Source organism: Diadema setosum, chromosome 5 (genome assembly GCF_964275005.1).
Source record: "Diadema setosum chromosome 5, eeDiaSeto1, whole genome shotgun sequence".
NCBI classification, from domain to species: Eukaryota; Metazoa; Echinodermata; class Echinoidea; order Diadematoida; family Diadematidae; genus Diadema; species Diadema setosum.
In genome coordinates, this window is record NC_092689.1 from 24,863,472 (window position 1) to 24,873,633 (window position 10,162).

The 10,162-nt window shown below is 40.6% G+C and overlaps 2 protein-coding genes across 2 annotated transcripts; both read left to right on the plus strand.

Moving 5' to 3' along the window:
* The first annotated feature begins 5,105 nt into the window (after positions 1 to 5,105).
* On the plus strand, positions 5,106 to 8,261 carry LOC140228799 (uncharacterized). The gene is made up of 2 exons (XM_072309073.1): positions 5,106 to 5,471; positions 6,639 to 8,261. The coding sequence occupies exons 1-2, from the start codon at positions 5,106 to 5,108 to the stop codon at positions 8,259 to 8,261; spliced, it is 1,989 nt and encodes a 662-aa protein (XP_072165174.1).
* Positions 8,262 to 8,566: 305 nt separating this feature from the next.
* On the plus strand, positions 8,567 to 9,760 carry LOC140228800 (uncharacterized). Its single transcript, XM_072309074.1, has one exon. The coding sequence runs from the start codon at positions 8,567 to 8,569 to the stop codon at positions 9,758 to 9,760; it is 1,194 nt and encodes a 397-aa protein (XP_072165175.1).
* Positions 9,761 to 10,162: the final 402 nt, after the last annotated feature.

Genomic DNA, 10,162 nt, shown 5'->3' on the forward strand with positions numbered 1-10,162 from the left:
GGCTGGGCTACATATATATAATAGATAGTTGGATAGAATAAAGTCCAATATACCAAGGTATGTGTAAGCTAGACATTAACATTAGCATTGAGCCATGTATTAGATGTCCAGCCACCATAAAGCATCACTGGGAGCATAATGTTTACACGTTGCCTGTCTGTCCTTACATCCATAATCAATTTTGGGGGATAACATAACTTACATACTGCTTGAAATATGAAAATGAAACTTGGCATACATATATTTATGAGCTGATGAATCAGTGCTTGTCAACTCCTGGGCACACATGCTCAAGATCAAAGGTCATATTGGAAAGTCAATTTCTAAAATTTCACTATTTCTCTTAATATCTCTGTAATGTCTGAAGGCATTTTCATGAAGCTTAGTGTATAATCATATGTATTACCAGGTGAATATTTGTCCCCAAAAAATTAGGTGCCATGGGGTCAAAGGTATCTTGGAAATGGCTCAAGATATCTTAATGAAACATACATGCACATTTACTGCATGGTAATTAATCTCTCGGGAAGTTTGAGGTCCAAAGGTCAATGGTGAAAGGTCAGGTTGAAATGCTGAAATTCCCAACTAAAAAGTGAATTTATATTTTCTCCTTACAGAGATGCACCTTAGGACTAATATTACACCTGTATACACTTAAATTTGTTTATACAGCATAATGCTTCTGTAGGGAAAGCTTTGAGCCATTGGGTCAAAGGTCAAGAGCATACTACTGAAATTTCACTTTTTTATCCATATTTTGAAAATGGCTCAAGGATTGTCATGATCAATCATTAGATCATAAGATTGGCAAATAATCACTGTGCATAACAATTCTTCTTTCTTTTTTGAAAATTGGTGTATACAGATAGTGATTACATTTGCCAATGTTATGACCCCATTTTCTCAAATTGTCTCACCATTATCTTGATCATCAGCAATGTGGTTCAATTTTCTTTGGTATTGGCATATACCTTTGAATCTAAATCTTGTATGTACAGGTGTAGATACTCTCAAAAGGGGTAATGAAACCCAAATATATATGTGGACTGAGTAAATGCAGAAATATTAGTAGAACGCAATGAAGTTTGAGGTAAATTGGACAATCTGTTGAAAAACTACAAATTTTGAAAGTTTCGTTGCAGCAATCAACAGATAGGAAGGCTTGTACAGTTCTTCATGTCACATAAGTATGATATAAATAGAATCCAAAATTTCATTTTTGTAATAAAAAGTAGGGCCTAAATAGTCCCTTGACTTATTTTTTTAGATAGGTTTAGGGTAGTATTATTCCCCTGCTTTCTGAAGAGGTAAGTCAAGGGGTCTTTGATTATGCTATAAAAGTGAAAATATGGTTTCTTTATATTTTCTGTCAACATCATTGTACAAACATGACTTTACAAAAATGTTGCAGTCTTCTCATCCAGCAATGGCTGCACCACAACTTTAAAAAAAAAATCATATCTTTTGAATGAATTGTCCAATTTTTCTCAAATTAAACTGTTTTTACTAATACTGCTGCATTCTCTCAATCAAAATGTATATTTGGGTTTCATTCTCCTGTAAGCATGTGACTGTGTGTTTCTGTCTGATACAAATATGCATGTTTGAGTGTGTATGTGTATCTCTCTTCACCTTGACGTACACTATGTGGTCAGCTGTTTCTGTCTTTTGGAAACTGTTTTCCCTTCATCCCTGTTAATATCACAGTGTTAATGATCTGTAACATTCAATTCTAGTTGAATTGATTTGATTACATGACCAGATCAGGACGTTATACCTATGCCACATCAAAATTTCTTAGCTTTAATGTTGCTTATTTTTGAAATTTTCACGGTGGTTTTATTTTTGCGAATTTCGCGAATCGCCTTTGAACCGCGAAATTAACAACACGCAAAAATGTCCTCCAAGTAGCAATTTGCGAAACTATCTGTACGCGAAAATTTCAGCTCGTACAGTATTTGAGAGGCATGTGTTTTTACCCTGTAATGCATTTTCAGTTTTCATTTTGGTGTCTCTCTCTCTCTAACATATAATGCATGTAACATATCATCAATGCCATCTCAATAGATCTGATGCCACGTGAGTTTCTATTTTTAAAAATTTCTTTGCCACTTCTATACTGTCTCAATGCCATTTCTACATAAAAAACCATCAAAAACAAAAACAAAACAAAGTGGAACACTGCAAGAAGTTTAACGTTTTTTTGAACATGTGCAAAGTACACTCAGCAAAAAAAAAAAAAAAAAAAGCAAAAGAGGAAGAAAGTAAACAATTTTTCAAGTGAATAGAATATTTTGCGTAATATTGATGTTTTATATACCATTTAAAGGCGATTTAATTGGCTATCAACCTGGTAGGCCAATAAAAAGAGAAACTGTATGCATCAGCAAACACATTTTTTCTCTTCAAAGGCACAAAAGTTAAAATTACAAAAATTTACAAGTTGTCATTTATGCGTATGCGCTGTTCCATGAAACAAAGACAAATTTAACACAATAAGAAACACAAATCAATTTCCAAAAAATCCCCCACTGATCTACTATACAGTCTTTGTAGAGCCCAAAGATAAAGATAAGCAAAATAATGGAGAAAATGAAGACTCTTCTGTCAAATCCAACTTCAAATGACATTAGAGAAGAGAGCAATATCAACAAAAATAGTAGAAATTGGAAATGTTATTTCAAATTAAGAAAGCTGCAAATATTTAGTTCTTGAATTTGTCTCATGAATTCTTAAAATTTCTGAATCAAAAGAATGAAACACAGAAATTCTTTCCATTTTATCACCCTTGCGGCTTACTCCCTATGTCATTTGAATTTGAGTTGACAAACAATTCTCATTTTCCCCCTTTAGTTTCACACTGTTTTTGTTTGAGGATATAAACAGATACAAGGGAGGAAAATCTTATTAACCTACCGGGTTGATAGCCTAAGGAATAATTATGACACAAAGCTTTATTAGCAAAATATTCTATGAAAAATATGTAATGGAAAAAGTGTTTACTTTCTTTGTTTCGCCGAGTGTACTTTCTTTGTTTTGCCGAGTGTATTTTGGTGCCTTTGATCTATTACCCATGAACGCATGTGAATCACAGGCAGTATTGATGCCATTACAGATCCAGGTCAATTCCTTGTGTAGGAGTCGTTCCATTCATTTGTTTCATTTGCGCCATCTAGTGTTGAATATAGGAAAAGACACATGTTGGTTGTTAGGGAGAGAGGAGAGGTGAGGTTCCAGGGTAAGAAAAGAGCTTCAGAAGTGAAGTGAAGACCTGTTGTTAGGAATAGGTAGGAAAAGAGTCATAAGGAGCAGAAGGTAGAGAACCAGAGGTAGGGGTGGAAACCTACAAGTTTCCTTTAACCTCTCATTGCTCACATTGCTTTCATTACTCATATCGTGTGATATTTGCCACTTGGTTCGGATCAAATAAAAGGAAGGGAGCTGTTTATTTGACCGCCAGATGAGATGCAAACCTGTGATTACTGTCACTGCGTGTGTCGCATGCGAGTACGTGTGGTGGACGATCAGTGTGTTGGTGCGCAGTACAACTATTGGAGGTTTAGGATGCCGGTACATAGCACGGAAGAAACATCCATGTCAGTATATGGGAGCGTGTAAAGTGCCTGTAGGCGTGTAGCTGTTTAGTACGACGAATACCCCCTACCGTCTGTGACTGTGTGTACGTGTGGAGTGAAAGGAACAACCAAAGGAAGGATGAATATGTGTATTTAATCGTGGACAACATACACAAGATCACACATAGGACCTCGGCGTGTACATTCTTCGTTAAAGGAAACTTTGGTTAGCAGTTCAGCTACACAGTTCATGAGTTAAAGGGACAGGTCTACTACGATTTTGAGTTGGATATTGAGGATCAGAACTGCTAGAAATCTACATTTCAACTCTCAACAAGTCAAGGCATTTACGATGGCAGCATAACGTTGGTCATTACCCACCCTCGACGGTCTAACAGAGTAATTTAACGTTTTACATCGAGGCGAGTTCAACTGGAGCCAACACAGAGTCAGATGCAACAAATGGTTTCAGCGTTTGGATTTGCTAAGTAAACTGCGAGTACGAGTGTGACTGTGAGTACTTGTACAAGCACTAGAATTTATACAGTGCGGTGTACATTCCGCCCTGTTGGATAAAGGCAGGCATACTTCTTGTGAAATATCATTGTACTCTATGGAACTAGGTACAGCCCTACATACACTATACACAGGGTAGAACCTAGCTAATAAAATGAGTTCATAATAGATGAAACAAGCAGTATGAAACATGTTGAGTGAACGAAGCGTTCCGCCCAGAGACTGAAATGTGGGACCAAGTCTATTACTCCAAATACCAAGGAGAAGGATATGAGACTAGACGTATGTCTGGATATGGTATATATTTGAATCTATTATCTGGTTTTTGACTACAAGACCCAAACTGTACACTCCAGTCAGATGTAGACCTACAGCATATTGTGGAATGGATTGCACATCACCAACAATAGAACATAAATGAACAAATGAGAAAGATGACTAGAGAAATGCAAACCAAGGCACATAAATATGGAACAGAATTACCCTTGAAAGAGGATCGTAGTCATAGAGGCAAGGCTTCACAATGAGGAACAGCTACTGGAGTACTGGCTTGCACAGGAAGTAGGTAGAAGACAGGATCAGACTTCAAACAAATAGGAAGGAGGAGGACCATCTATAATAAGAAGCAAGATAGGAAGAAGGTTCTACCAGTACGTTGTGAAAGTAAATTGAGAACTTTGCAATACAGAAGGGAGAGGTAGCAGATGAAGGATAAGCATCTCACTCATCAGGTCTGCATTCAGAGGCAGGATCATTAGTAGGAAGGACGTGAGAGGCTTTCTCATCTAGAACCTATTCGATTTCACACACTGGTAAGGTTCGTTGGAGATACACGAATGGATGAACCAATTCCAAGTTCGAAGTTATTAGATGGTTCACTGCAACCAAGTGTTGTTCTTCGGAGCATGGATCCATGGATGCCAGTAGATTCAGATTTCCCTGGGACAAATTTAGAGACTGAGGAGTCACACGGAACAATGCCGCCCCCCAACGAAGTGTGATGAGGTACATGCTATGGATAGTGTGTCACAAGCATCACGTAATTCAAAGACCAGCGTGACCAGTGTGCTCATGGAGGCTGCTGGGAGGAAGGCAGAACTGATGGTGAAGTTGGAAGGATTGAAGAGGAGACAGGCCCTCGAAAGGGAGGAACAAGAACTGCTAAGGAGAAAGGAACAAATGGAAGTTGAAATAAAACTTGCTGCAGCTACTGCAAAGGCAGACGCCATGAAGCAGTTTGAAGAACCATTCCCTCGAGCCTTTAATCCCATTCCAGCTACACCAGTGCAAGTTCATAACCAGACACCAAACCCAATCACAGGCAGTCCTGCGGAAGGAGATTTAAGAGCAGATATAAATGCGGCCAGTCACTTGACAGAGGTACATGTTACGACCAAAATCACTCTGAGAATGATCGCACAAAAGAAACAATCAACTAATGTTCAGGCGGTTTATTAACAGTGATATTGTGGGTACAGACTCGTAATCGGCTTTCACATCAGTACAATAATGATCAATAGAAACAATTACAAATCGGTAATAGAATCACTTACATATTATGTTATCAAGTAGTCCTTTGAAAATGTTCAGATACGATGTTCGATGCATCGATGAATGATCCTTGACGCACCGATGAATGATTCCTCCGATGTAACTCCAAAGGCACAGGTTGCATTAATCCACAGTATAAATCCGGGGTAAAATCCACGATAGATGTCCACGGTATAATGTTCACAGCGAAACGTGTAGAATCCAAACGTTATGACGACCACGTCCAGTTGATGCGTTGAATGATGATTCACTTTATAATGTCCAGCAAAGAATCCAGCCCGTCACAGCTTTGCCGTAACAATGTCCGTTGACACTAAAACATGGAGTCTATCTCCAACGTAGGCAAATTGATTCTCTGCAGGCAAAATGTCTCCCAGGCCTTATCTCCACAAACACAGTTTGTATAGCAGGTCAGCAGGTAACACAGGACTGACTATAACAAGTCGCTTCAGAGCCAGAAGTGACGTAACTCTCAGAGCAGAGGTGTTGGGTACTCTCCCTACCTCAGAATTTCTCCGGCTTATATACTATCCATTCACCCCTTTCTAGTACATTCTGTAATTTTCTCCAACCTGGGGCCACATACCTGAACATACTAGCAAGTCCAAGTTCCAGGAATCCTGGATGACTCACTGCCTAACTATGTGCATAACATCATTGCCAAAATTAACTACCAATCACATTGGGCTACAGGGACAGTGCCTCATTCAGCCAAATATGTAAGAACTTCCTAGAATTTTCTGGAATGGGTTAACTCATTCTGGATTGAGTGAGCTATAATGTATTTCCTGTCACATGCATACATGTACTGTAGCTACATTGTATACCACATAGAAAATTCTCCACTGATCTGGTCAGCCTGTATGTACTATATCTATATCATATAGAATGTTCTCCATTATTCTGGTCCACCTGTGTACATACACATTAAAACAACCATGCATACAGCCTTGATACATGTACATAACTACTTGTGTGTACATTTGTGACATACAGATGCAGCAAAATCAAGTCACACAGCATCTGTTGGAGTGTCATATCAAGTCATCATTACCACAGAGGAATGTGCAACCCTTTGATGGAAATCCCATGTATTTCCACAGTTTCATGAGGGCATTTGAACATGTGATTGAATCCAAGACTACCGATAACTCAGACAGGCTGTACTTCTTGGAACAGTACACAAGAGGTGAGGCTAATGAAGTTGTGAGGAGCTGTATGTATGGCGACAACCATCAGCAGGCTTTCATCAAGGCAAAGGAATTGTTGGGGAAGAAGTTTGGTAATAAGCATCAGGTCCTCGACAGAATGATGAAGAAAGCTGAAGCTTGGCCAAACGTGAAGAATGAGGATGCTGAAGGATTACAGAGCTACTCACTATTTGTGACCGAGCTGAGCAATTTGGCCAAAGACTTGCAGCTTGATCAAGAAATCAATCATACACAGCACATTAAGATGGTGATATCCAAGCTGCCATTCAAGCTTCGAGACAAATGGAGGTACACTGTCGACACCATACAGGAAGTGCATGAAGAACCCCTGACATTTGCTGACGTGGTGCGTTTCGTGAGTAGGCAATCACGAATTGTAAACAACCCATTGTATGGTGATATAACAGGAACACTAAAGTCAGGCGAGGGACGTGCTAACCCATCCAAGGCTATTCCCTCAAAACCAAGGCAGAGTTTCAGCACTGTTCTAAAGAATGATGAAAGGAAGAAGTGCTTGTATTGTAACAAGGACAATCATCACCTGACAGACTGCCGAATCTTCACCAAGAAGCCCCATGATCAGAAGGTGCAATTTTGTCGCACGAAGGGTTTATGCTTTGCTTGTCTCCGAGGATCTCATTTCTCCAAGGACTGTAAAGAAAGGTTGAAATGTGAGCTGTGTCAGAATAATCATCCTACAGTGCTACATAGGAATCCAGCACACTCAGATGAGAGGAAGTCTGAAGCTCAGAGCCAGGTAGAGAATGCTGAATCTGAAACGACTCGAAGGAAAGAAAGGGAATTTGACACCGCAGTGCAGTCAACAAGGAATGGAGAAGGAACACAAGTTGTGGAGAACCATACTTGCTCGATGACGAATCGTGGAGTAACGATGGATGCACAGCCAGCCATTATTCTTGTGGTGGTGCGATCAAGGGCAACTGGCAGAGAAGTAAACACATATGCCTTCATTGACAGTGGCAGCAATGGGACATTTTGCACTGAAGCACTGAAGGAGAAGTTGCAGGTTAAAGGAAAGTCAAGGATGATACATCTGCAAACCATGACTGATGAGAAGGTGGTAAGAACACACGTATTACATGATCTGGAAATATGCAACATCAAGGGGAAAGATGATTTTTCCCTTCCTGAGGTCTATACAAGGGCATCTATACCCGTATCCAAGGACGATATCCCGAGAAAGGTCGATTTGGAGAAGTGGTCGTATCTACAGGAAGTAGAAATGCCAGAGATAGACGCCGAAGTGGACATATTGATAGGAAACAATGTACCAAAGGCATTTGAGCCCTTGCGAGTCATCAGCAGCCAAGGTGGTGGGCCATTCGCGTGTCAATCAAGATTAGGGTGGATGGTGTATGGACGTCAGAGGCATGACAATAGGAAGTGACAGTGGATCACCTCGCATAGAGCTCAGGTTAAAGGCTTGGATGATATTCAAGAGAAGTTGAGCAGTCTATACAACACAGATTTTACAGAGCTGCTGTCGAATGACAAGGAGGAGATTTCCATAGAGGACGAGAAATTTCTGAGAGATGTAGGAAAGACGATCAGGCTTCGTGATCAGCACTAGGACTCCCATTCAGAAGGGAAAAAGACTTGCCAAATAACAGGCCTCTCGCCGAACAGAGACTTAAACATTTGAAAAGGAAGTTCCAAAGACAGCCTGATTTCCATCAGAAATACAAGGAGTGCATGGAGACAACAATTCAGAACGGATACGCTGAAAAGATAGGAGAGCAGGAGTTGATAGGGACAAAAGGAAAAGTCTGGTACCTGCCACATCATGGAGTCCTGCACCCACAGAAAGGCAAACTGAGGGTAGTATACGACTGCTCAGCACAATATCATGGAGCGTCCCTAAACCACAAACTCTTAAAGGGGCCTGACTTGACTAACAGTCTATTTGGAGTGCTGACAAGATTCAGACTGGGAGAGGTCGCCATCATGGCTGACATAGAGGCAATGTTTTCTCAGGTCCTAGTGCCCTGGGTAGATAGAGATTTTCTGAGATTATTGTGGTGGAAGGATGGGGACTTTCAACAGCCGTTGATCGAGTATCGTATGTGCGTACATGTGTTTGGCGCTATTTCTTCTCCATCATGCGCAAACTATGCATTGCAGAGAACGGCGGATGAGCATGTGAAGTCATCATGTAGGGATGTAGCAGAAATCATTCACCGTAACTTCTATGTTGATGATTGCTTGTATTCTACCGATTCAGTAGAAAAGGCAATTGAGACGGCAGAAGAGCGGACAAAGACATGTCAAAAGGGGGGATTTCACTTAATAAAGTGGAACAGCAACAAGAGAGAAGTCCTGGAGCAGATCCCAGCTGAAGAGAGAGTGAAGGTTGTCAAGGATCTCAATTTTGAGGAAGGAGGAATGCCAACCGAGAGAGCACTTGGCATGTTATGGCACACAGAAGATGATGCTTTTGGATTCAAAATCCAGATGAAAGAACGACCACCTACTAGAAGAGGAATTCTCTCGACAGTTTGTGCTCTGTTTGACCCCATTGGATGTGCGTCTCCAGTCACATTGCAAGCAAAGCAGCTCCTACAGACATTGTGTCGGCTGGGACTAGGGTGGGATGAACCTATCCCATCAGAGTTGCTGAGGAAATGGCAAACATGGCAACGGGAACTCCCACATCTGTCAGAATTCAAGATGCCTAGATGTCTAATGCCGGGGCCTTTCAGGGCAGCGAAGTCAATCACCCTCCACCACTTTGCCGATGCCAGCGAGAAAGGTTATGGCACTGTATCGTACATCAGGACAGTGAACGACCAGGGCGAAGTAAAATGCAGCTTCCTGATGAGCAAGGCTAGAGTAGCCCCTTTGAAGCAGATTTCCATCCCTCGAATGGAGCTAACAGCTGCGACATAGCTGTGGCATTCATGAGGCTGTAGATAAAGCAGATTATGTTTGTTAGATTTCAAGAGATTTATCTTTTTTGTGCAGAAATGAAAGAGAAGGTCAGAACCACAAGTCTGCACTTTTACCACAGTGTTTGGGTATTTACACAGTACACCGATGTTGCTCGGGTTGGGCTATGTTGACAGATGCTTTGGTGGACAATAGTCATGGAAACACATTTTATTGCCCATGTTTAACCCACTTTAATTTTGTTTGGTTTTGTTGGGGGTTTTTTTGTGTGTGGGCAGAAATTCGGTGCTATCACAGTATTGCTCAAAACAGTATTGTTTAAAAATGCAACACTGGAAGGATGTATAATTCTTTGAAAGAAATAGGGGTATCTATAATTAGCATATTTTAACAGAGTTCATG

Coding starts and splice junctions, on each gene's coding strand:
- LOC140228800 (XM_072309074.1), top strand. CDS start 8,567: ATGGAGACAACAATTCAGAACGGATACGCTGAAAAGATAGGAGAGCAG.
- LOC140228799 (XM_072309073.1), top strand. CDS start 5,106: ATGGATAGTGTGTCACAAGCATCACGTAATTCAAAGACCAGCGTGACC. Junction 5,472..6,638: donor CGGCCAGTCACTTGACAGAG/GTACATGTTACG, acceptor TGTGACATACAG/ATGCAGCAAAATCAAGTCAC.